Source organism: Rhinopithecus bieti, unplaced genomic scaffold, assembly GCF_001698545.2.
Source record: "Rhinopithecus bieti isolate Rb0 unplaced genomic scaffold, ASM169854v2 scaffold_980, whole genome shotgun sequence".
Taxonomy (NCBI): Eukaryota; Metazoa; Chordata; class Mammalia; order Primates; family Cercopithecidae; genus Rhinopithecus; species Rhinopithecus bieti.
In genome coordinates this window covers 1,029,518-1,051,566 of record NW_016803338.1, presented here as the reverse complement: position 1 = coordinate 1,051,566, position 22,049 = coordinate 1,029,518, and the positions used below count along the sequence as shown (strand labels likewise).

The 22,049-nt window shown below is 40.3% G+C and overlaps 1 protein-coding gene across 1 annotated transcript in view; it reads left to right on the top strand.

The window, feature by feature from the left end:
* Positions 1-22,049, top strand: part of LOC108532268 (aldehyde oxidase 4-like) — a 74,037-nt gene that overhangs the window by 4,739 nt on the left and 47,249 nt on the right. The window contains 8 exon segments of the mRNA XM_017876216.1: positions 2,228-2,324; positions 5,297-5,405; positions 8,987-9,113; positions 14,137-14,198; positions 18,342-18,425; positions 19,030-19,110; positions 21,734-21,749; positions 21,752-21,859. Coding sequence (XP_017731705.1) covers positions 2,228-2,324; positions 5,297-5,405; positions 8,987-9,113; positions 14,137-14,198; positions 18,342-18,425; positions 19,030-19,110; positions 21,734-21,749; positions 21,752-21,859 — 684 coding nt within the window.

Sequence of the window (22,049 nt, the reverse complement as noted above, 5' to 3'; positions counted from 1 at the left end):
TATATATATATATATAGTTCTGGGCAAACAAGACTCACCTGGCACTTCCAGCCTCCAACTTTTGATTAGTCAATAGTTCTGGGCTGGGGTCAGGGATATTATTTTTAACTTGTTTCTCTAGTGGGTGGTTTGGATGAATAGCTAGTATATGAGGAATGAATATTGGTGGATAAAGAACTCAGTGATGAATGACCAGATTCCATTGTAAATCCAGGTTCCACTGCACACGTTGGCTGCCCCATTTAGTCTCAGGACAACTTCTACATATACTGTGGGGCTGTGAATCTTGGGGGCACTAAGAAAGTTCTCCTACATAAAGGATCAAGAAACACATTTCTGGCCAGGCACAGTGGTTCACACTTATAATCCCTGCTCTTTGGGAGGCCAAGGCGGGTGGATCAGTTGAGGCCAGGAGTTCGAGACCAGCCTGACCAACATGGCGAAACCCCGTCTCTACTAAAAATACAAAAACTTAGCCAGGTGTGGTGGCGCACGGCTATAGTCCCAGCTACCAAGGAGGCTGAGGCTGGAGAATCTCTTGAACCCTGGAGGCAGAGGTTACAGTGAGCCGAGATTGTGCCACTACACTACAGCCTGGGCAACAGAGTGGGACTCCATCTCAAAACAAAACAAAACAAAACAAACAAACAAATTTCTGATGTGAGGGTTGTCTTTGACCTAAGTAGAGTTGCCAGAGTCAGCATATAAACATACAGTACACCCAGTTAGATTTGAATTTGAATGCAGGGGAAATGCTTATCCTTAAATATTATTCATTGTTTATCTGAAATTAAAATGTCATTGAGCATCCTATACATTGTCTAGCAAGCTTACCTAGGATAAGTCAACAGAAGATAGAAGTAACTGAGTCAGGCACTTCTATTGAGGGTGGAGGGAGGGGGCATCAAACTAGCTGTTGGGGGCCCAGGGGAGAACACAGCTTCACAGAGCTGTTTGAAAGTCTGATCAAGCGAGAAGTGACCTCCATCTTTGAGCCAGATAGCAGCTGGGTTCTTTGATTGGAAATTTCGGGACACCAAAAGGAGAAATAAAGAATTTCCTTGCATTACACACCCTATTCAGTAGGCCCTTTAACTAAGGTATGACCCACATTACTTTTAACCTCCTAACTGCAGGTAAAAAGCAGGACTTGCTAGAGCAGTCTAGCGCCCAGAGGTGGCATCGCTGGCTCAAGCTGGGGACAAAAGAACAGAGGAGAGGGATGTGCAGCCCTGCTAGGATGCTGCAGAAAATTTCTCAACTCTTTGCCACAGCTACCAGGAGTATCCTGACCCTGTATTACCTCTTCATGGGCAGCCATTTCCAAGATGAAAATTAATCTTAACCTCTACCCAAGCCGATGATAACCTCCACCTATAAAATGCTTTTTAAACTTCACCCAGAGAAGGTTTCAAGCGAATTCCAGTATATGCTTATAGAACCTAAAGCAGGGGATTTACATATAGTATTTGTTCTCCCTTTATATGCAAACACCTTACAGGAAAAAAGGTGTTTTTTCCTGTAAAACACCTTTGTTGTTTTACATAACTGGTTCAGGATTGTAACCAATGATTGTTGACATAACTAGTTCAGGAGCCATGGTTATTAAATTAATAATGTCTAGTCCCATAAAAATATAATAGCATTACATTGCAGTACTAGGAAAAGTTAAGCCTCACAGGGGAAATTTTTCTAAGTTCTGCACACAAACCACATCCCACCACCTCTACAGCAATAATGTTACATGGGTTCAGAATCCATTGTCCACAACTCAGAATTCAGCAGGTTTTTTCACAACTCATTTGGATGCAAACCCCAACCTAACTGGCATGAGGCTCTATGTAGTTTTCCTGTATCCTACTTAATGTGACTGTGCACATGTTTCACTGAGGAGACATCAATATGTTTGATTACAAGGTGCTGCCCTAGACCAACTGGGAGTGCTATATTATGACCTTTCTAAAATCTGAACGATTTTAAATTCAGAAATGCATCTGGACCTGAGGTTTTCAGACAAGGCAGAGGAGGCCTGCAAGGATTTCTTCTTACCTTTCATCAGTGAGCTCATTCGTAAGGAAAAGCTGAACAATCTCTCTAAGCAAGAAACCGTGGCCAACTTGGTACAAGACTCAAGAAAATATGTTGCTTGTTATAAGTATGCAAGGGGGAAAATGTAGAAATCAAAGCAGTCTGGGCCCCGCCTTTTCCTTGACTCCCTTCCTTTGAGTTCGTCTTACAGGCACTAAATATTCCTGTGGAGGAGGAGGCTGCGGTGCCTGTACAGTAATGGTGTCAAGATACAACTCCACGACCAAGGCGATCCAGTATCCTTTGGGTTGGCATCGGCCCCTGGCTGCTCTGGGCATGCCTGGGAAGGGTGTGGAACTGCCACTTTTCTTGTCAATGTGCCTTGCGGCCCTCCTCTCTCCAGGTGGCTAATGCACTCATGCTGCCTCTAGGCCTGCTCTCCCTATAACTTCCCAAACTCCAGATCTTTCCACAAACGTTCTTCCCATCAGAATGTATCTACCTTGTGTGCCTATCAGGCTCTGCTCTCTATTGCTGTAAAAACATTTCATTTGCTTCTGAGTAGGAGATTTCAGGGTAAGATTAGGCAAGAATGGTTTAACACAAAGAAATTACCAGGAATATCTTGATCTTGTATTATCTCTTCATGGTCAGCAATTTCCAAGATGAGGATTAAATCTTAACCTCGACCCAAGCCAGTTGTAGTCCTGGTGGAAGATTCAGGTATGCAACATATACTAAGAGTTGCTTGCCTGGAAAGGCTGAATGAGACCTTAAGTCATGCTGTATGATTGAGTCAGCATCTCCTTGACCTAAAAATGTAGTTTTGCTCACTGATTGAATGTGGTGATGAAGGAGTTGTCTAGCATGAGTCCCAAGTTTTTGCCTTAGGTGCCTGGATGGTGCCATTCACAAATTAAGGAATTTGGAAGAGGAGGAGCAGGGAGGGGAAAGTGGTAAGTTTAGCTGTGGAGTAATTATGGGACACCTACAAGGGATTGTCCAACAGCACCGAGATAGACAGGTCTGTTACTTAGAGAAGAGATCTCATCTGGAGCTATGACTTACTGGAAGTTATTTATAACTTCAGTATGTATGGAATGCTTATGGTATACCAGGCACTGTTCAAAGAAGCTCACATATGTTATCATATTTAGACCCCAAAACAACTTTGAGATGGGCGTTATGATCACTCACACTAAAAAAAAAGAGGAAACTAAGACAAAGAGAGTTAAATAACTTGCTCAAGGTTTCACAGGCCAGGTAATGGCAAAGGCAGGTCTTCAGCCCAGGCCACCTGGAAGGTAACAGGAACTGTGGGAGAGCATATAAGAATAGGACACTATAGGCCGGGTGCGGCGGCTCAAGCCTGTAATCCCAGCACTTTGGGAGGCCGAGGCGGGCGGATCACGAGGTCAGGAGATCGAGACCATCCTGGCCAATACGGTGAAACCCCGTCTCTACTAAAAAAATACAAAAAAAACTAGCCGGGCGAGGTGGCGGGCGCCTGTAGTCCCAGCTACTCCGGAGGCTGAGGCAGGAGAATGGCGTGAACCCGGGAGGCGGAGCTTGCAGTGAGCTGAGATCTGGCCACTGCACTCCAGCCTGGGCTGCAGAGCGAGACTCCGTCTCAAAAAAAAAAAAAATAGGACACTATAGAACAATAAAAAGAAAAATGGGCAAAGAAAGAAGGCCTCACAAGAAGTAGCCAGAGTTGAAGGAGGAACATTGAGAGGAGAAAGCTCCAAAAAGACAGAGATGGTCACTAGTATGAAACACTAGGAGTGGTCCCGGGACATTGGATTGCTCCCAGAGCAATGACAACTGAATGGTGGAGCTGGAAGGGAAGGTACAATTGGTATAGATGTGATTGGAAGGCAAGGAAGCCGTAGACAGCTCTTGAAGAAACGACCAAGAAAGGAAAGAAAATTGGGCCAATGTTGGAGGGGCACACAGGTTTTGGATTTTTTTTTTTTTTTAGCATAGAAAACATTTGAATTTATTTCTAAAGGCAGGGAATTTGGGGAAATGAGAAGCCTAGACAGAAAGAAGGTAGGAGGACCATTGATGATGGGGCAAATCTATGTGGCACCAAGAGTAGATGGGATCCAGAGATCGGGGAAAGGGAGGAAGAAGGGTTCTGTACACTCCGGGCCTTGTGGAGGTGAGACTGATTGCAAATATTAGTGGCCACAGGCTAGGGGTGGAGGGAGCTCATGGCTCTATTCCCTGCATGAGGTATAAGGGCAAGACTGAGGAGAGCAATGAGCACAGGAAGAGTCATTGAGAGAAAAGGCAGAGGGAGGCGAGATCAAAAGGAAACAGACCTTAACAGGGAGGGAAGCGGAGGACGTGAAAAACAAAGATGTATCTGTTGCATGAGGTACCTGGGGCCCACCCTCGTTCTGTACACTAAGCACTCTTCCAGGGTCCCTAGCTAGTTGGCTGGGTGGCTTCCAAACAGCTTTGTTGATTCGAAGGGCTGGGGAAACCACGATCAGCACTCTATGTTTTCTTCAGAAGAATAGCATTCATGCTCCCAGCCTGGGTAGGGAAAGAAAGGAAACATTCCCTGGGAAAGGGGCAATTTCCCATACCTGAAAAGAGTCTGGGACTTAGCCTGAGTGGGTATGAAGAAGCTAAACTTAACTAATGAAGCCTGGACTCCATTCCTAAGCAGGAAGATGGAAATCTGGTGCTAGCCAATCTGCCATGTCATTAACACAGGCGCCAGAATGGGAGAGATGGTCAAGGCAAGGCACAAAACAGTGACTTTCATACTTGGCCATTCCTTAGTTGGAATCATCCAAAGAGCTTTAAAAAGTGATTAATTGATCCCTCACCAGAAGTTCTGTTTAACTGGACTAGGGTACAATCAGAATATCTACAGTTCTTAGAGCTTTCCATGGTTAAGAACAACAGGGCTAAGCTACCCCACGGTGGTTTACTAAGTCGGTAGATTATTTTTATGGTGAATAAAAGGCTTCCTTTCCCTGGAATGAGAAAAAAAAAATGGAGAATGAGGGTGTCTTGAAGGTCCTACACAAGGTCTTCATTATTCTTTTCTTCCATTTCTTTCTGCCATTCTGCACCAGTCACACCTAAGATTTTTCTTGGACACATCCATAAATTTATGGTTTTCTATCTAGCTTGCTCTTATTCTCAGGGAAATACAGTCTCCTGACTCTCCTGGACTGAAATAACTCCCGAGCTATGTTACCCACTCCCCATGATTCCAATGTGTTCTCTTTACCTAATCCCATCACAGCCATTATCCAGCAACGGCGTGCCTGGTACCCATCTGCTCTCTGTATGGGGCTGCAGTCACCACCGTGGAAGGTGTGGGAAGCATCAAAACCAGGATTCACCCTGTGCAGGTAAGAGCAGAATGCAGTCTGGACCAGCTGATGGCATCCCACGTGGTCTAATGTACTCCATTTAGGTCACCACCTTTGAATTCCTTTACGCTTTTAAATTCTCATTTTGTAAGATTCAGTGCTCCATAGCTACAGATCTTTTCAGAGATCTTGTCAAGAGCCTTTCATTGATTTTAATATATCTTAAACCCAAGACTTTCTCAGCCCTATCCTTGCCCTAAAGTGAAAAAAGAACAATCCAGTTTGACAAGAAAATGATATAACAAATCAGAAGTTTACGGAAAAAACTAGTTGTCCACTCCATTTCAAAATTACTAAATTCTGATGGAGAAGCCAGTTATGCGTACAAATACTCCCCAGGTGCTCTCCAGATGTCTGACAAGTAAACATACAATATGTTACAATGAAATACAACTAAAATAATGAAGCATTTACTAAAACTTGGACAACTTTTAAAAGAAATGGTAATGTAATTGTTATATACTAGAATAGGAACTTCTGCAAAGGTTGAGTTTTAAAGGCAATGTATAGAAAAATTAATTATTAACAGCCATATTTTCCCATGAGATTCCTTCTCTTGGAAGACTGTGGTTAGAACACAAAGCTCTCCTTTCAAGAGCTTTCTACGATGACAATGTCTTACCTTTGATGGGCACTTGTTAACAGTAGAAGGTATTTTTAAAATTAGAATTCTTTTTTTAAAAAAGTATTATGGATACATAAAAGTTGTACATGTTTATGGGGTATATGTGATATTTTCATACAAGCATATACAACATGTAATGATCAAATCAGAGTAAATGGTGTCCATCACCTCAAATATTTATCATGTATTTGTGTTAGGAACATTCTAATCATACTCTCTTGGTTCTTTTGAAATACACAATAAAACATTGTTAACTATAGTCACCCTATTGTGCTACCCAATGCTAGATCTTATTCCTTCTATCTCACTGTGCTTTGGACTCCTTCTTTATATCCCCCTCTCCACTACCCTTCTCAGCTTCTGGTAACCATCATTTTACTCTTTATCTACATGAGTCCATTTTTTTTTTTTTAGCTTCCACATATGAGCAAAAGCATGTGATATTTCTCTTTCTGTGCCTGGCTTATTTCACTTAACAAAACGTCCTCCTGTTCCATCCACGTTTTTGCAAATGACAGGATCTTATTACTTTTTACAGGTGAATGATATTCCATTGTGTATATGTACAACATTTTCTTTTTCCACTGTTAAAAGAAAACTTCAGACAAATTAAATTTAACAGAGTTTAACTGAGCAAGGAAAAAAAATGATTCACAAATTGGGCAGCCTCCAGAGTCACAGCAGATTTAGAGAGACTCTAGGGATGCCTTGTGGTCAGAGCAAATTTATAGACAAGAAAAAGGAAAGTGATGTACAGCAATGGAAGTGAGGTACAGAAACAACTGGATTCAGCTGGGTTGGTTACAGCTTGGCTTTTTGAACACAGTTTGAACAGTCAGCAGTGTATGAGTGGTTGAAGTGTGGCTGCTGGGATTGGCTGGGACTCAGCTACTGTTGCAGTAATATACTTCTAAGTCAGGTTTTCAGTCTTGTCTATTGCTAAGTTAGGTTACTGTTCCTCCACAAGAACTCAAATATGGAAGTATGGACATTTCTCAGGCCATATTTAGTTCAATTTAACACCATTTGTGTGTTGGTGGACACTTATTAATAGATTGATTCCATACCTTAGCTATTGTAAATAGTGCTGCAATGAACATAGGAGTGAAGATATCTCTTTGATATACTGATTTCCTTTCTTTTGAGTATATCCCTAGAAGTGGGATTGCTGGGTCATATGGTAGCTCTATTTTTAGTTGTTTGAGGAACCTCCAAACAGTTTTCCATACTGGTTGTACTGAGATTCCCACCAACAATGTATGAGGGTTCTCCTTTCTTAACAGAAGATATTAATTAAGTCATTTTACTCTCTAAATCCTGTGTTCTTTTTCTGTGAACTAGGAAGTGTAATTTAGAGGAACAAGTAAAATACTCTGAAGTCATGCTCGTGTGAGTTTTGGTCCTTACTGTAATTAATTAATTGTGTGACCTTGGGTGATTTTCTTGACTTTTCTTCATCTTCAAAATTAGGGTAATAATGGTATCTACTTTAGAGGATGGTTATGAGAATAAATGGTCATAATAATAGGTGTCTTTCAGCCATAAACTTAATGACTTTCTTTCTCGTTAAGATCTTATCCCACACTTGACTCATCCCCTTAATAGTCATAAAAGCACTTTATGCTGTACTGGTCAGATTCCTTTCTCTCAAATCTTGATAGTACAGATAATAGATTTGTTAAGTAGTACCCTGCAGCAAGCTTATACTGGCTCATAAAATTAATAATAAATTTTGCTTCTACTGGCTCATGAAAACCAATGATAAATTTTAAGGAATTTTGCAAGCCAGTCTTGGAACACAGCCATTATTAAAATTAAACTATATAAACTTACAATTAAATAATTTATAAAATAATATCAGCCATAGTGGAAATATTTATACTACAAAAAATGACACAAAATACAAATCAGGACTTTTTTTCCTTCAGAAGAGCCAGCTGTTAAATATTTCCCAGCATATTTACAGCATGTTAACATACCACATCTGAAACAACTTGCCATCTAGCAATAAGTCCAACACAGCCATACTTCCCTTTCACATTTGAACAATGGCTGTCCTTTCCATTGAGCCACAGGTGAAGTCTTTGGCTTTCATTTTAGGAGCCATGCTGTTTGGAAAATGTTTATTTAAAACATTTGAATCGCACTCAAGCCGGCTAGCTGAGCACCCTGAGAGGCATAGGACTGACACAGAGGGACCCCAGAGCCGTGGCTCACATCTGTATCTTCGTGGCGTAGGGTCTCTGTATAGAGTAGACAAAGTACATTGTCATTTCTCACTCTCCTTTTCGTTGTTTTGTGTGTTCTGTCATTATATTTGAGTATATAAAGTTATATGTGCATAAATTACCTATGTTACTAGCATGCTGCTAAATAGCACTTCACCATTCTCAAAGCATTCATATTGATTATGGTATTTAATTAATAACAACTTCTATCATATAGATGGAGAAAGGTATAAAATGACTTGCCAGAGACTACATTAAATGATTTGTACACCTTCATTCATTTATTCCTATAACCATCCTGTAAAGTAGATACCATTATTATCCCAATTTTAAAGATGAAGAAAAGTCAAGTAAATCACTCAAGGTCACACAATGAATGAGTTGAAGTAAGGACTAAAACTCACATGAACATGGCTTCAGAGCATTTTACTTCTTCCCCTAAATTATACTTCCTACTTCACAGATAAAGAAACGAGGATCTAGAGAGTAAAGTGACTTAATTAATACCTGCCACTAGGCTGTTCTTAAGGACAAAATAATATGCATATGGTTCCAAGAAATAAAAGTGTTTTCTTCCAGGATATACCTTTCATCTTTTACCCTGAAGTTATTTCTGGAAAGCTAAATATATAAGCTCCACTGCTTATTGTTGTTCAAGGTAGAGAAGCAAGAGGTCTAAAGCATGAATGATGTACATTGTCTCCCAGGAAAGACTTGCCAAGTGTCATGGCACGCAGTGTGGATTCTGCAGCCCAGGGATGGTGATGTCCATCTACACACTGCTGAGGAATCACCCGGAGCCAACCCCTGAGCAGATCACCAAAGCTCTGGGAGGTGAGCATTCTTGAACCTCTGCAGGCAAAGCCCAGGTTAGAAAGTGCCCAAGTAACTAAAAAAGGGTGTCCCAGGCCATGGAGAGAAGTTGTAGCACAGCTTTGGGGTTCCAGGCACCTGGCCAACAGGTAGGCCTCTGTAGTAACTGTCTTGATGCGAGTCCTTTCTACTTTGCCTTAGCAACAGTGATGCCAGAAATTGGGGTGATTTCCTCACAAAACTTTTCCTCTAGTAAAGCCCTTTGTAACTCCGCAAAGGCATTGAAATGGGCTGTTTCTAATACTTTTAACACAATGTTTTCCAAATATGGAAATTTGGATAGTGTGGAAGAATAGAATGTTACTGTTTGTTTGTTTGTTTGTTTGAGACAGAGTTTTGCTCTTGTTACCCAGGCTGGAGTGCAATGGTGCAATGCTAGAGTTATAAATGTTAGGTTCGCTGATAATCTTCATGTTCATATTTTAAGAAAACAATAATATAAAATAAAGTTCAAAGAAATGTAATTAGTATAAGCACATAACTTCTCAAATGATTAACTGGTTCAAATCATTGTTTCATTTAATCTTGTCTTTTCAAGACTAAGGGAATAGAAGATAATTTTGAATTTTTTTTTCTCAGAATCAGAAGAATTTCTGTAATGTGTGTAATTAGCTTTCCTTTAGTGGGCCTTTAGTAGGGCTTATAGACTGAACACTGACTATGTGGCTAAAACAAAACAAAACAAAGCACCCTAGTGCTGGCTCACACCAGCCTTTAATGTTTGCTTACAGTTTATCAGCAAGAAGGTATTTACTGCCTCTTAAATACTTCTAGTTCATGTCATGTAGTTATCTTCTAGGCACTGTAGCTCCATCCTTCTACTCTAAAGAAGAATTCTAAGTTCACAGCCTTCTGTATTTTTTCTTCTTAGCAAAATGAAGAAACAGATTATGGTGTCCGNACTTAATGACTTTCTTTCTCGTTAAGATCTTATCCCACACTTGACTCATCCCCTTAATAGTCATAAAAGCACTTTATGCTGTACTGGTCAGATTCCTTTCTCTCAAATCTTGATAGTACAGATAATAGATTTGTTAAGTAGTACCCTGCAGCAAGCTTATACTGGCTCATAAAAATTAATAATAAATTTTGCTTCTACTGGCTCATGAAAACCAATGATAAATTTTAAGGAATTTTGCAAGCCAGTCTTGGAACACAGCCATTATTAAAAATTAAACTATATAAACTTACAATTAAATAATTTATAAAATAATATCAGCCATAGTGGAAATATTTATACTACAAAAAATGACACAAAATACAAATCAGGACTTTTTTTCCTTCAGAAGAGCCAGCTGTTAAATATTTCCCAGCATATTTACAGCATGTTAACATACCACATCTGAAACAACTTGCCATCTAGCAATAAGTCCAACACAGCCATACTTCCCTTTCACATTTGAACAATGGCTGTCCTTTCCATTGAGCCACAGGTGAAGTCTTTGGCTTTCATTTTAGGAGCCATGCTGTTTGGAAAATGTTTATTTAAAAACATTTGAATCGCACTCAAGCCGGCTAGCTGAGCACCCTGAGAGGCATAGGACTGACACAGAGGGACCCCCAGAGCCGTGGCTCACATCTGTATCTTCGTGGCGTAGGGTCTCTGTATAGAGTAGACAAAGTACATTGTCATTTCTCACTCTCCTTTTTCGTTGTTTTGTGTGTTCTGTCATTATATTTGAGTATATAAAGTTATATGTGCATAAATTACCTATGTTACTAGCATGCTGCTAAATAGCACTTCACCATTCTCAAAGCATTCATATTGATTATGGTATTTAATTAATAACAACTTCTATCATATAGATGGAGAAAGGTATAAAAATGACTTGCCAGAGACTACATTAAATGATTTGTACACCTTCATTCATTTATTCCTATAACCATCCTGTAAAGTAGATACCATTATTATCCCAATTTTAAAGATGAAGAAAAGTCAAGTAAATCACTCAAGGTCACACAATGAATGAGTTGAAGTAAGGACTAAAACTCACATGAACATGGCTTCAGAGCATTTTACTTCTTCCCCTAAATTATACTTCCTACTTCACAGATAAAGAAACGAGGATCTAGAGAGTAAAGTGACTTAATTAATACCTGCCACTAGGCTGTTCTTAAGGACAAAAATAATATGCATATGGTTCCAAGAAATAAAAGTGTTTTTCTTCCAGGATATACCTTTCATCTTTTACCCTGAAGTTATTTCTGGAAAGCTAAATATATAAGCTCCACTGCTTATTGTTGTTCAAGGTAGAGAAGCAAGAGGTCTAAAGCATGAATGATGTACATTGTCTCCCAGGAAAGACTTGCCAAGTGTCATGGCACGCAGTGTGGATTCTGCAGCCCAGGGATGGTGATGTCCATCTACACACTGCTGAGGAATCACCCGGAGCCAACCCCTGAGCAGATCACCAAAGCTCTGGGAGGTGAGCATTCTTGAACCTCTGCAGGCAAAGCCCAGGTTAGAAAGTGCCCAAGTAACTAAAAAAGGGTGTCCCAGGCCATGGAGAGAAGTTGTAGCACAGCTTTGGGGTTCCAGGCACCTGGCCAACAGGTAGGCCTCTGTAGTAACTGTCTTGATGCGAGTCCTTTCTACTTTGCCTTAGCAACAGTGATGCCAGAAATTGGGGTGATTTCCTCACAAAACTTTTTCCTCTAGTAAAGCCCTTTGTAACTCCGCAAAGGCATTGAAATGGGCTGTTTCTAATACTTTTAACACAATGTTTTCCAAATATGGAAATTTGGATAGTGTGGAAGAATAGAATGTTACTGTTTGTTTGTTTGTTTGTTTGAGACAGAGTTTTGCTCTTGTTACCCAGGCTGGAGTGCAATGGTGCAATGCTAGAGTTATAAATGTTAGGTTCGCTGATAATCTTCATGTTCATATTTTAAGAAAAACAATAATATAAAATAAAGTTCAAAGAAATGTAATTAGTATAAGCACATAACTTCTCAAATGATTAACTGGTTCAAATCATTGTTTCATTTAATCTTGTCTTTTCAAGACTAAGGGAATAGAAGATAATTTTTGAATTTTTTTTTCTCAGAATCAGAAGAATTTCTGTAATGTGTGTAATTAGCTTTCCTTTAGTGGGCCTTTAGTAGGGCTTATAGACTGAACACTGACTATGTGGCTAAAAACAAAAACAAAACAAAGCACCCTAGTGCTGGCTCACACCAGCCTTTAATGTTTGCTTACAGTTTATCAGCAAGAAGGTATTTACTGCCTCTTAAATACTTCTAGTTCATGTCATGTAGTTATCTTCTAGGCACTGTAGCTCCATCCTTCTACTCTAAAGAAGAATTCTAAGTTCACAGCCTTCTGTATTTTTTCTTCTTAGCAAAATGAAGAAACAGATTATGGTGTCCGCAAGCATTCTTGTATATACAGTTTCTTCCTAAATTATTCTCATTATAATGAAAAGAAAGGAGTATACCTGTTCAAGCATTCTTGTATATACAGTTTCTTCCTAAATTATTCTCATTATAATGAAAAGAAAGGAGTATACCTGTTACTCAGGTTTCATATGACTCACTGCATCAGGTTCTACAACACTTTACTTACAGATGTTTAAACCTGCCCAGTCCTCACATTGTTTCTAGAATGTTTAATCTGTAATTGAAAGTAATTTTATATTTACTTTTGGGTATAAAAATAATATACTCATATTACTCAAAATGTCCAAAAAATTAAAAAAACAAGGAAAAACTCATTCATAATTCTGCCACCAAGACACAACCACTGTCAAATACGTCTGTGTTTTCAGTCTTTTTTTATATATCGGTTTTGTTGCTTATTTTAAACACTTGTGACCATTATATATACATTTTTTAATTATATGTACAATTTAATAGTCTAAGTATTTTCCAATGTTATTAAAACCTCTTCATTTATATCATTCTTACTGGCTGCAAAATATGAAGACTTTTTTTTTTAAAGACAGTGATTTCCCTCACCCTTTCCACCATGTGTTGGAATTGTTGACCGGTTAAAACAATACCAGGTACTTACTGAAAACCGACTATGCTGTTCTGGAGAGGTTCAAAGACATCCAAGTCAGCTTTACCTTCTTGAGGAGCTTAAGATTCATTGAGGGAGACATACACACATAAATGACCCTACTCCTCAAGCATAGGGGATGCTAGGTCTACAGAAAGATCCAGACAGTAAATGGTACAGCTCTGGCCTGGGGTTTAGAGCAGACCCCATGGAGAAGGGGAATGGACGTCTTGAAGAATGTTTCCAGTCCCTCTTCCCCTAAGAAAGCACTTGAGCTGGGCGCAGTGGCTCACACCTGTAATCCCAGCACTTTGGGGTGCTGAGGCGGGTGGATCACCTGAGGTCAGGCGTTCGAGACCATCCTGGCTAACATGGTGAAACCTCGTTTCTACTAAAAATACAAAAAATTAGCCAGACGTGGTAGCATGCGCCTGTAATCTCAGCTACTCGGGAGGCTGAGGCAGGAGAATCACTTGAACCCAGGAGGCAGAGGTTGCAGTGAGCCGAGATTGCACCATTGCACTCCAGCCTGGGCAACAAGAGTGAAAAGAAAAAAGAAAGAAAGCACTTGAAGAAGAAGAGACTATATGAGAAAGGCTTGACTAAGTGCCACACATGAGATGTTATAGGGTGGCAAGTATGCGAGTTATAGGGTGGTAAGTATGTGATGTTATAGGGTGGCAAGTATGCGAGTTATAGGGTGGTAAGTATGTGATGTTATAGGGTGGCAGGTATGCCACTGCGCTGGAAATAAGACAAGAAGGAAAAAAAGCTTTGTGGTATTTAAGAAAGAAAATGTAATCACAAAGTCTATTTTTGAAGAATATCTCCAGGGGAAACATTTGTTCCAAAGAACCAACTGGCTGGGTTTAGGGAATAAAAAAGAATCTAATTACTAGCGTAGTTATTTCTCTGAAAACATTAAGGACAGATATGCAATATATTCCTCTGTTATTCATTAAAACGTGATCCCTTCTTAATCAGGTAATTTGTGCCACTGCACTGGATACCGACCAATTGTAGAAAGTGGAAAAACTTTCTGTGTGGTAAGTTTAAAAAAAAATTCATTCTATTGCCTTATTAATGAACCTTTGCATAAAATAATCTATTTCATTCAATAATTTCTAAAATAGCTCAACATTGAACTTTCTAATCACTGAAATTGCTTAAATGCCCACTGTTGGTATTTTTTTTAATCAACTCTTAGCATCTATCTTGTTTATAGCCCCAAATTTGGCACTTTCCTAAGAAGTATAGTATATTGCCCATGACTTCAAGAAATGAATACTCTATTGAAGAAAATGAAACAGAAACAATAAAAGTGTAATTTAAAAGCAAGATTTTAAAAGTTCAATGTATCCTATATATTATATACATAAATTTCAAAGGAACCTGGATTAAATAGAATTAATGAATGAGAAGAAGAGAGACAGAGGGGACTTATTGAAGAAGGGGAGTTTTGAGCTAGGTCCTAAAGGAAGTAATAGAAATGAATGGCTGAAGAAAGGTCAGTAGAAAATTCCAACCAATAAAATGTATGAAAGTAGGAAAAAGAAAGCTAACCAAGGTTCCGATAAGAAACTGATGCAACTGGCCAGGCACAGTGGCTCACACCTATAATTCTAGCATGTTGGGAGGCCAAGGTGGGTGGATTACCTGAGGTCAGGAGTTCAAGACCAGCCTGGCCAACATGGTAAAACCCCTTCTCTACTAAAAGCACAAACAATTAGCCAGGCGTGGTGGCGCATGCCTTTAATCCCAGTTACTCGGGAGGCTGAGGCAGGAGAATTGTTTGAACCCTGAGGGCAGAGGTTGCAGTGAGCGGAGATCGTGCCACCTCCCTCCAGCCTGGGCAAAGGAGTATAACTGTGTCAGAAAAAAAGAAAGAAAGAAAGAAGGAAGGAAGGAAGGAAGGAAGGAAGGAAGGAGAGGAAGGGAGGGAGGGAGGGACGGGGAAGGGAGGGAGGAGGAAAGGGAGAGAGAGAGAGGGAGGAGGGAGAGAGAGAGAGAGGAGAGAAAGAAAGATGGAACGGAAGCATTGGAGAGAAAGAAGATGCTGCTTGAAGCTAAAGAACTTTAGGCCTTGGCTGGGTGTGGTGGCCTCCTGCTGTAATCTCAGTACTTTGGGAAGGTTGAGGCAAGCGGATCACTTTACATCAGTTCGAGACCAGCCTGGCCAACATGGTGAAATCCCGCCTCCACCAAAAAATACAAAAATTAGCTGGGTGTGGCGGTGCCCACCTGTAGTCCCAGCTACTCAGGAGACTGAGGTGGGAGAATCTCTTGAACCCAGAAGGTGGAGGTTGCAGTGAGCCAAGATGGCACGACTGCACTCCAGCCTGGACCACAGAGTGAGACCCGTCTCAAAAAAAAAAAAAAAGGCCGGCGCGGTGGCTCACGCCTGTAATCCCAGCACTTTGGGAGGCCAAGACAGGCGGATCACGAGGTCAGGAGATCGAGACCACCCTGGCTAACATGGTGAAACCCCACTCTACTGAAAATACAAAAATTAGCCGGGTGCGGTGGCGGGTGCCTGTAGTCCCAGCTACTCGGGAGGCTGAGGCAGGAGAATGGCGTAAACCCAGGAGGCGGAACTTGCAGCGAGCTGAGATCTGGCCACTGCACTCCAGCCTGGGCGACAGAGCAAGACTCTGTCTCAAAAAAAAAAAAAAGAAAAAAAAAGAAAGGAAAATAAATGTAGCCTTAAAGCTGATAAACAACATGTAGTCACTGTTTGCAAACCAGGAGTAACACAATGACAACAGTATTTCAGGAGGAGAATTATTGGCACCTGCCAACAGAAAGGATAAGCCTAGGGAGATGTGCTGGGAAGTGAGGGCATGGACTAGTGCAGTACCCCATGCATGAGGAGTGACAACCCAGACCAGTGTGGCATATGTAGGGACAGAAAGATAACTTCCCAGAAAGGAATTGCCAGAATCATAACCACCAGACAGCGAAGAGTACAGTGAGAAAGGAATCCAAGTCACCTGCAAAGTTCAGAGATTGAGGAACAAAATAGGACAAAAGAAGGTGGGAAAAAAAATACATTTCATGTAAAAGGAGACAGAGTCATACTTTTCTTTTCTTTTCTTTTCTTTTTTTTTTTTTTTTTTTTTTTTGACTGGGGTCTCTCTCTCTGTCTTGAACTCCTGGGCTCAAGCCATCCACCCACCTCAGCATTGCAAAGTGCGGAGATTACAGGCATGAGCCACTGCACTTGACCAAGACACTTTTGAGAAGGTTTCAGTTAGGAAAATTAATTTGATATAATTTTCGTTAAACAAAAACAATTCTAGGTGCACCAGGCCATTCCAAGTACTACGAAGTCTTTGAAAAAAAATTTACTTTTTATGCCAGTAAAGAAGAATTTCAAGAAATTTTACAAACTACAGGCTAGTTTATTTTAAATCCTGGGCAAGATACTATTTATTTTAAAACATATGAATAGCCAATATTTCACCATTTTGACCTACAAAAAATAGCAACTTCTTCATATGATTTGCACAGCATTGTCACAAAATCCAAATCCCTTCTTAACTTTGTAGAAAATTACCTTTCAGGCTGGGCACAGTGGCTTATGCCTGTAATCCCAGCACTTTGGGAGGCCGAGGAGGGTGAATCACTTGAGGCCAGGAGTTTGAGACCGGCCTCGTCAACATGGTAAAACCCCGTCTCTACCAAAAAATGCAAAAATTAGCCAGGCATGGTGATGCACATCTCCAGTCCCAGCTACTCAGGAGGCTGAGACAGGAGAATCACTTTAACCCAGGAGACAGAAGTTACAGTGAGCCAAGATCGTGCCACTGCACTCCAGCCTGGCGCGACAGAGCGAGACTCTGTCTAAAAAAAAACAAAAAGAAAGAAAAAGAAAATGACTTTTCAACTAAAGGTGTCAGCTGCTGCTTTTGCAGCAGTTCTTATGTGTCACACACTGTGTCAAACTTTTCTCATATTTAAATCTAACAAACCTGATTAGGACGGGTCTTACTATCCTAATTTAATAAGCTCAACCCAGCTTGTATGTGTTAAAGCAGGAACTAGAACCCAGGTCTCCCTGATGCCATGTAAGAAGCACGGTGTCTCCAAATCATCACACATCATTAGACAACTTGGTTGCACATTGAACAGGGCAAACAAGAATAATTAGTCTGGCTGGGCACGGTGGCTCACACCTGTAATCCCATCATTTTGAGAGGCCAAGGCTGGCGGATCACTGAGCCTGCGAGTTTGAGACCAGCCTGGCCAAGATGGTTAAACCCTGTCTCTACAAAAAATGCAAAAATTAGCCAGGCATGGTGGTGCGCACCTGTAATCCCAGCTGCTCCGGAGGCTGAGGTGGGAGGATTGCTTGAGCCCGTGAGGTCGAAGCTGCAGTGAGCTGAGATCATGCCACTGCACTCCAGCCTGGGCAACAGACTCAGACCCTGTCTCAAATAAATAAACAATCTGATAGTTGTAACTGACAAATGAATTCAGGCTGAAAATACTACTATGGATCTGCATGACTGTCTTGAAAATTAAAGTTAAATGGTTTGGGACTTGAATCATCAAATAATTCAGAATGACTCTAATAGCCAAATGAACTCAGGTTTTCAGTTATTTATATGTGTGTATAGAAAGTCTTAAAGGTAGTTTTTCTTCCCAGGACTCTATTAAAGATACATGCTGTATCACCAGTAAGATAAACAAGAGCAATCTCTTTAGGTTTTGGGGGTAGATTGGTTTTGGGAGGTTTTTTTTAGAGATGAGGCCTTGCTGTGTCACCCAGGGTGGAGTACAGTGGCTATTGACAGGCATGATCATAGCTCACCAGAGCCTCAAACTCCCACGCTCAAGTAATCCTCCTGTCTCAGCCTCCTGGGTTGCTGGAATTATAGGCGCATGCCACTGCACTCAGTGTTTGGGTTTTTTAGTTACCATATTACAACTCTATTCCATATATCTCACTTCTAGTAGGAAGCCTTAGCTGGCTGACCCCACCCACCCACCTCGAACCCCTTTTGTCTTCCCCTGAGACTTGAGTGACACCATTTACAAGACTCTATCATGAGCTTGGTGGCACATTCCCTATAATTTTTTCTAATTGTTAAGTGACAGTATAGCTTGTTACTTTCTCCATCAGGTACTCAAGTAGGTGTTTAAAGAATCAACCAATGGATTTTATTTAAACTGCTTTACCTCCTAAGGAATCAACTGTTTGTGAACTGAAAGGATCAGGAAAATGTTGCATGGATCAAGAAGATGGGTCTTTGGTGAATAGATGGGAACAAGTAAGTATCTGGTTTTTCCACCTCCCTTGGGATTGACTGAAAAATACCCACATAAATCCAAATTCATTCAAGGTTTCTATTCTTTTCAGTGAATAAAGTACAAACTAAGTGAATACAAGGCATAAATATCTTAAAGAGCTCCCAAAATTGGCCAACCCATGACTTCCATAAGACTAGTCACCACAGAAGGCTGTTCTCCTTCAGTACAACTTTTTGTGGCTTCATCTGAGTTTGCCAGTCACTTCCCCACACACACCCCAAATCAACAAGCACTAAGGGTCTAAGCAGTGGTGCACTTTCATGCTTATGGCAGATGAAATCCACAAATATCTGAGACCCAGCATAGGAGTTTAAAACCTTTGCCAATTCCTGGCACCAGAGGAGGAAAATCAGAATCCAGTTAATCTTCAGGGGAAACCAACCCACAGTCCTGTGAGGGTGAAAAAAATTTCATTCAGGAACGACCTATGGTTCTGGCTCCTCCATTTTGTGTTGGGGGTGTCAGAGGTAGAGGCCTTCACTCTGAAGTCTCACAGTTCCTGTACCTCTCTCAGTAACTCTAAAGTTCCATTTGTATTTTGCTTTTTTTGTTGTTGTTGTTGAGATGTGCACCAAACTGTACGATGAAGACGAATTCCAGCCCTTGGATCCATCCCAGGAGCCTATATTCCCTCCTGAACTCACAGTAAGATACTTTACTTTTGTTGTCTCATAACATGGTGTTGTATATGCCTTTTTGTATTACACGATAGAATTACCCAGTTTTAGACATTAAAATTTGGAAGTGTGTCCAACGTGACAATGAAGCAAAACCTATTTTTAGAAACTTGTTCAGTTCTCCTATAAATAATTTAAAGCTGGCCGCTTAGAAGAATGGCACTGCCAGGACCTCAGAGATGCTTTGGTTCAACCCCCTCTGCTGAAGATCCTGAGGTTAAAGTGTAGGTGACTTTCTCAAGGTCACACAGTGACACTGTAAGATATCTTACAGGCATTTTGGAAGGTTGGTGAAGTAAAAATCAAATGATACTTAGAATAATGGCATCACACTATTCATACAATTAACCTCTATGGTTACCACTCAGTGGAAAGAGAGGGAGAGAAAAATAATGTAAGTACTGTGGTATGCCCACCATTCCATTCCATGACTATGTCTTGGAGAGAGTATGAGATGAGAGATGGGATTCTACTAGCTTCTCAGAAGGTTTCAGTCCCCATATACCATGCCTAGTGTGAGAACTTGGACACCCCAGGTGTAAGTCTGGTATTTTTAAATTATAGATATAGTTATATATATATAGATGTATACATGTGTATATACGAGGGGTCTTCAACAAGTTCATGAAAATTTCATATTATGAAAAAACTGTACATGGATTTCAACATTTTTTTCACCAAAGTAAACTCCTACTAACTTGTTATAACACATCTGAATAGGATCTAGTCTGAGGCACTAAAAAGAATATGACATCTGTTTAAAAAGAGCCCAAGTAACATGGATTCTGCTAAAATTGAAGCAAGAACAAACATCAAATTTAGGGTGAAGTTTAGGTGGAAAATGGTGAAGTCATCAATGCTTTACAAAAAGTTTATGAGGACAATGCCCTCATATAAATCAACAGATTACAAATGGGTAACTTGTTTTAAGAAAGGATGAGATGATGTTGAAGCTGTAGCAGCACACCACCCACATCAATTTTCAAAGAAAAAATTCATCTTGTCCATGCCCTAATTGAAGAGGACTGGTAGCTAACAGCACAAACAATAGCCAACACCATAGACACCTCGCATGGCCAACACCATAGCCATCTCACATGGACAACACCATAGATAGCCCAGTTTACGCAATCCTGACAGAAAAATTAAAGTTGAGCAAACTTTCCACTCAATGGGTACCAAAACCGTTAAGCCCAGATCAGCTGCAGACAAGAGCAGACCTTTCAATGAAAATTTTAAACCAGTGGGATCAAGATCCTGAAGCAGTTCCTCAAAGAATTGTAGCAGGAAATGAAATGTGGCTTTACCAGTATGATCCCAAAGACAAAACCTGATCAAAGCAATGGCTCTCAAGAGGTGTAAGTGGCCCAGTCAAAGCACAAGGGGACCAGTCAAGAGCAAAGGTCCTGGCAACAGTTTTTTGGGATGCTCAAGGCATTTTGCTTGTTGACTTTCTGGAGGGCCAAAGAATGCTAACATCTGCTCATTAGGAGGGTGTTTTGGCATCCTCCTACGAGATTTTTGTCAAGCTTTAGCAGGAAAATGCCCAGGAAAGCTTCCCCGGAGAGCCCTTCTACACCACAGCAATGTTCCTGCTCTTTCCTCTCATCAAACAAGGACATTGTGGGGAGAGTTTTGAAAGAAAGTCATTAGATATCCCCCCTTACAGTGTTGATTTGGCTCCTTCTGATTTCTTTATGTTTCCTAATCTTAAAAAAAAAAATCTGTAAGAGGCACCCATGTTTCTTCAATTAATAATGTAAACAGATTGCATTAACATGATTATTTCTAAGAACCTCAGTTCTTGAGGGATGGACTAAATGGTTGGTATCATCACTTACAAAAGTGTCTTGTGATGGAGATTATGTTGAGAAATAAAGTTTATTATTTTTATTTTTTAATTCCATTTCTCGACAAACTTTATGAAGTACCTTCATATCTAAATATGTATGTGTGTATATGTATACACATATGTATATACTTATACATGTATATATGTATACTTGTATATATGTGTGTATACATATATATGTATATACATGTATATATGTGTACACACACACAACACACATATGTATATACATTCCATTTGCACTATTCCTGGTGAAAGATTAAAGGATTTTTTTAAGGTTAATTTTGCCTATAAGCAGTTTTGTCCTACAAAAAAACAAAAAACAAAAAACAAAAAAACAAAAATAAATACTTAATCCCCCTAATCCCCAAAGATGAGCCCGCTCTGAGTCACTGTTAGAGTAGAACCAGAACCAGAAGCCTGTGATTTAACTCCTGACTAAGCCACTTTCACGGTACCATGCTGCTTCCTCTTTACACGCTCACTTCACAGACAGAGTTTATTCTATATCCAGTCATCAATAGACACCTGTCATGATGCTTATTCAGTGGTACCCACGCAGATCTTATTAGTCTGGGTAGTTTCAAACAGACCACCCTTTCCTGATCCCTAGAAGTTGGGATTCTTCAGAAAGCTAAAATGACCAGCAGCCTGCTTGGATGCCCAGAGCAGCAGATACACTCACAGCTTGTTATTCAAGAGCCTTACTTGAAAACAAATTGGCTTTGCGTCTCTGCAGAGAATGGCAGAAGATCCAAACAAGGGGAGAGAACCACATGGATCACCCCTGCGACCCTGAACGACCTTCTGGAGCTGAAAGCCAATTTCCCCAAAGCTCCGCTTGTCATGGGAAACACAGAATTGGGTAGGTGGTTGTTACCCATGTTCTTTAGTCTATACTAAGTAGCCCAAATATTTGTGTTTCTTTTTAAACTGTTCATCAATGCAATTCATTTTTAATAATGATATTTATGGTCCTTTATAACGCTTTGGATCTTCTTTTGCAAATGAATCATTTAAGTCACAATTTGCCCTCTGGCTTATCAGTAAACGAC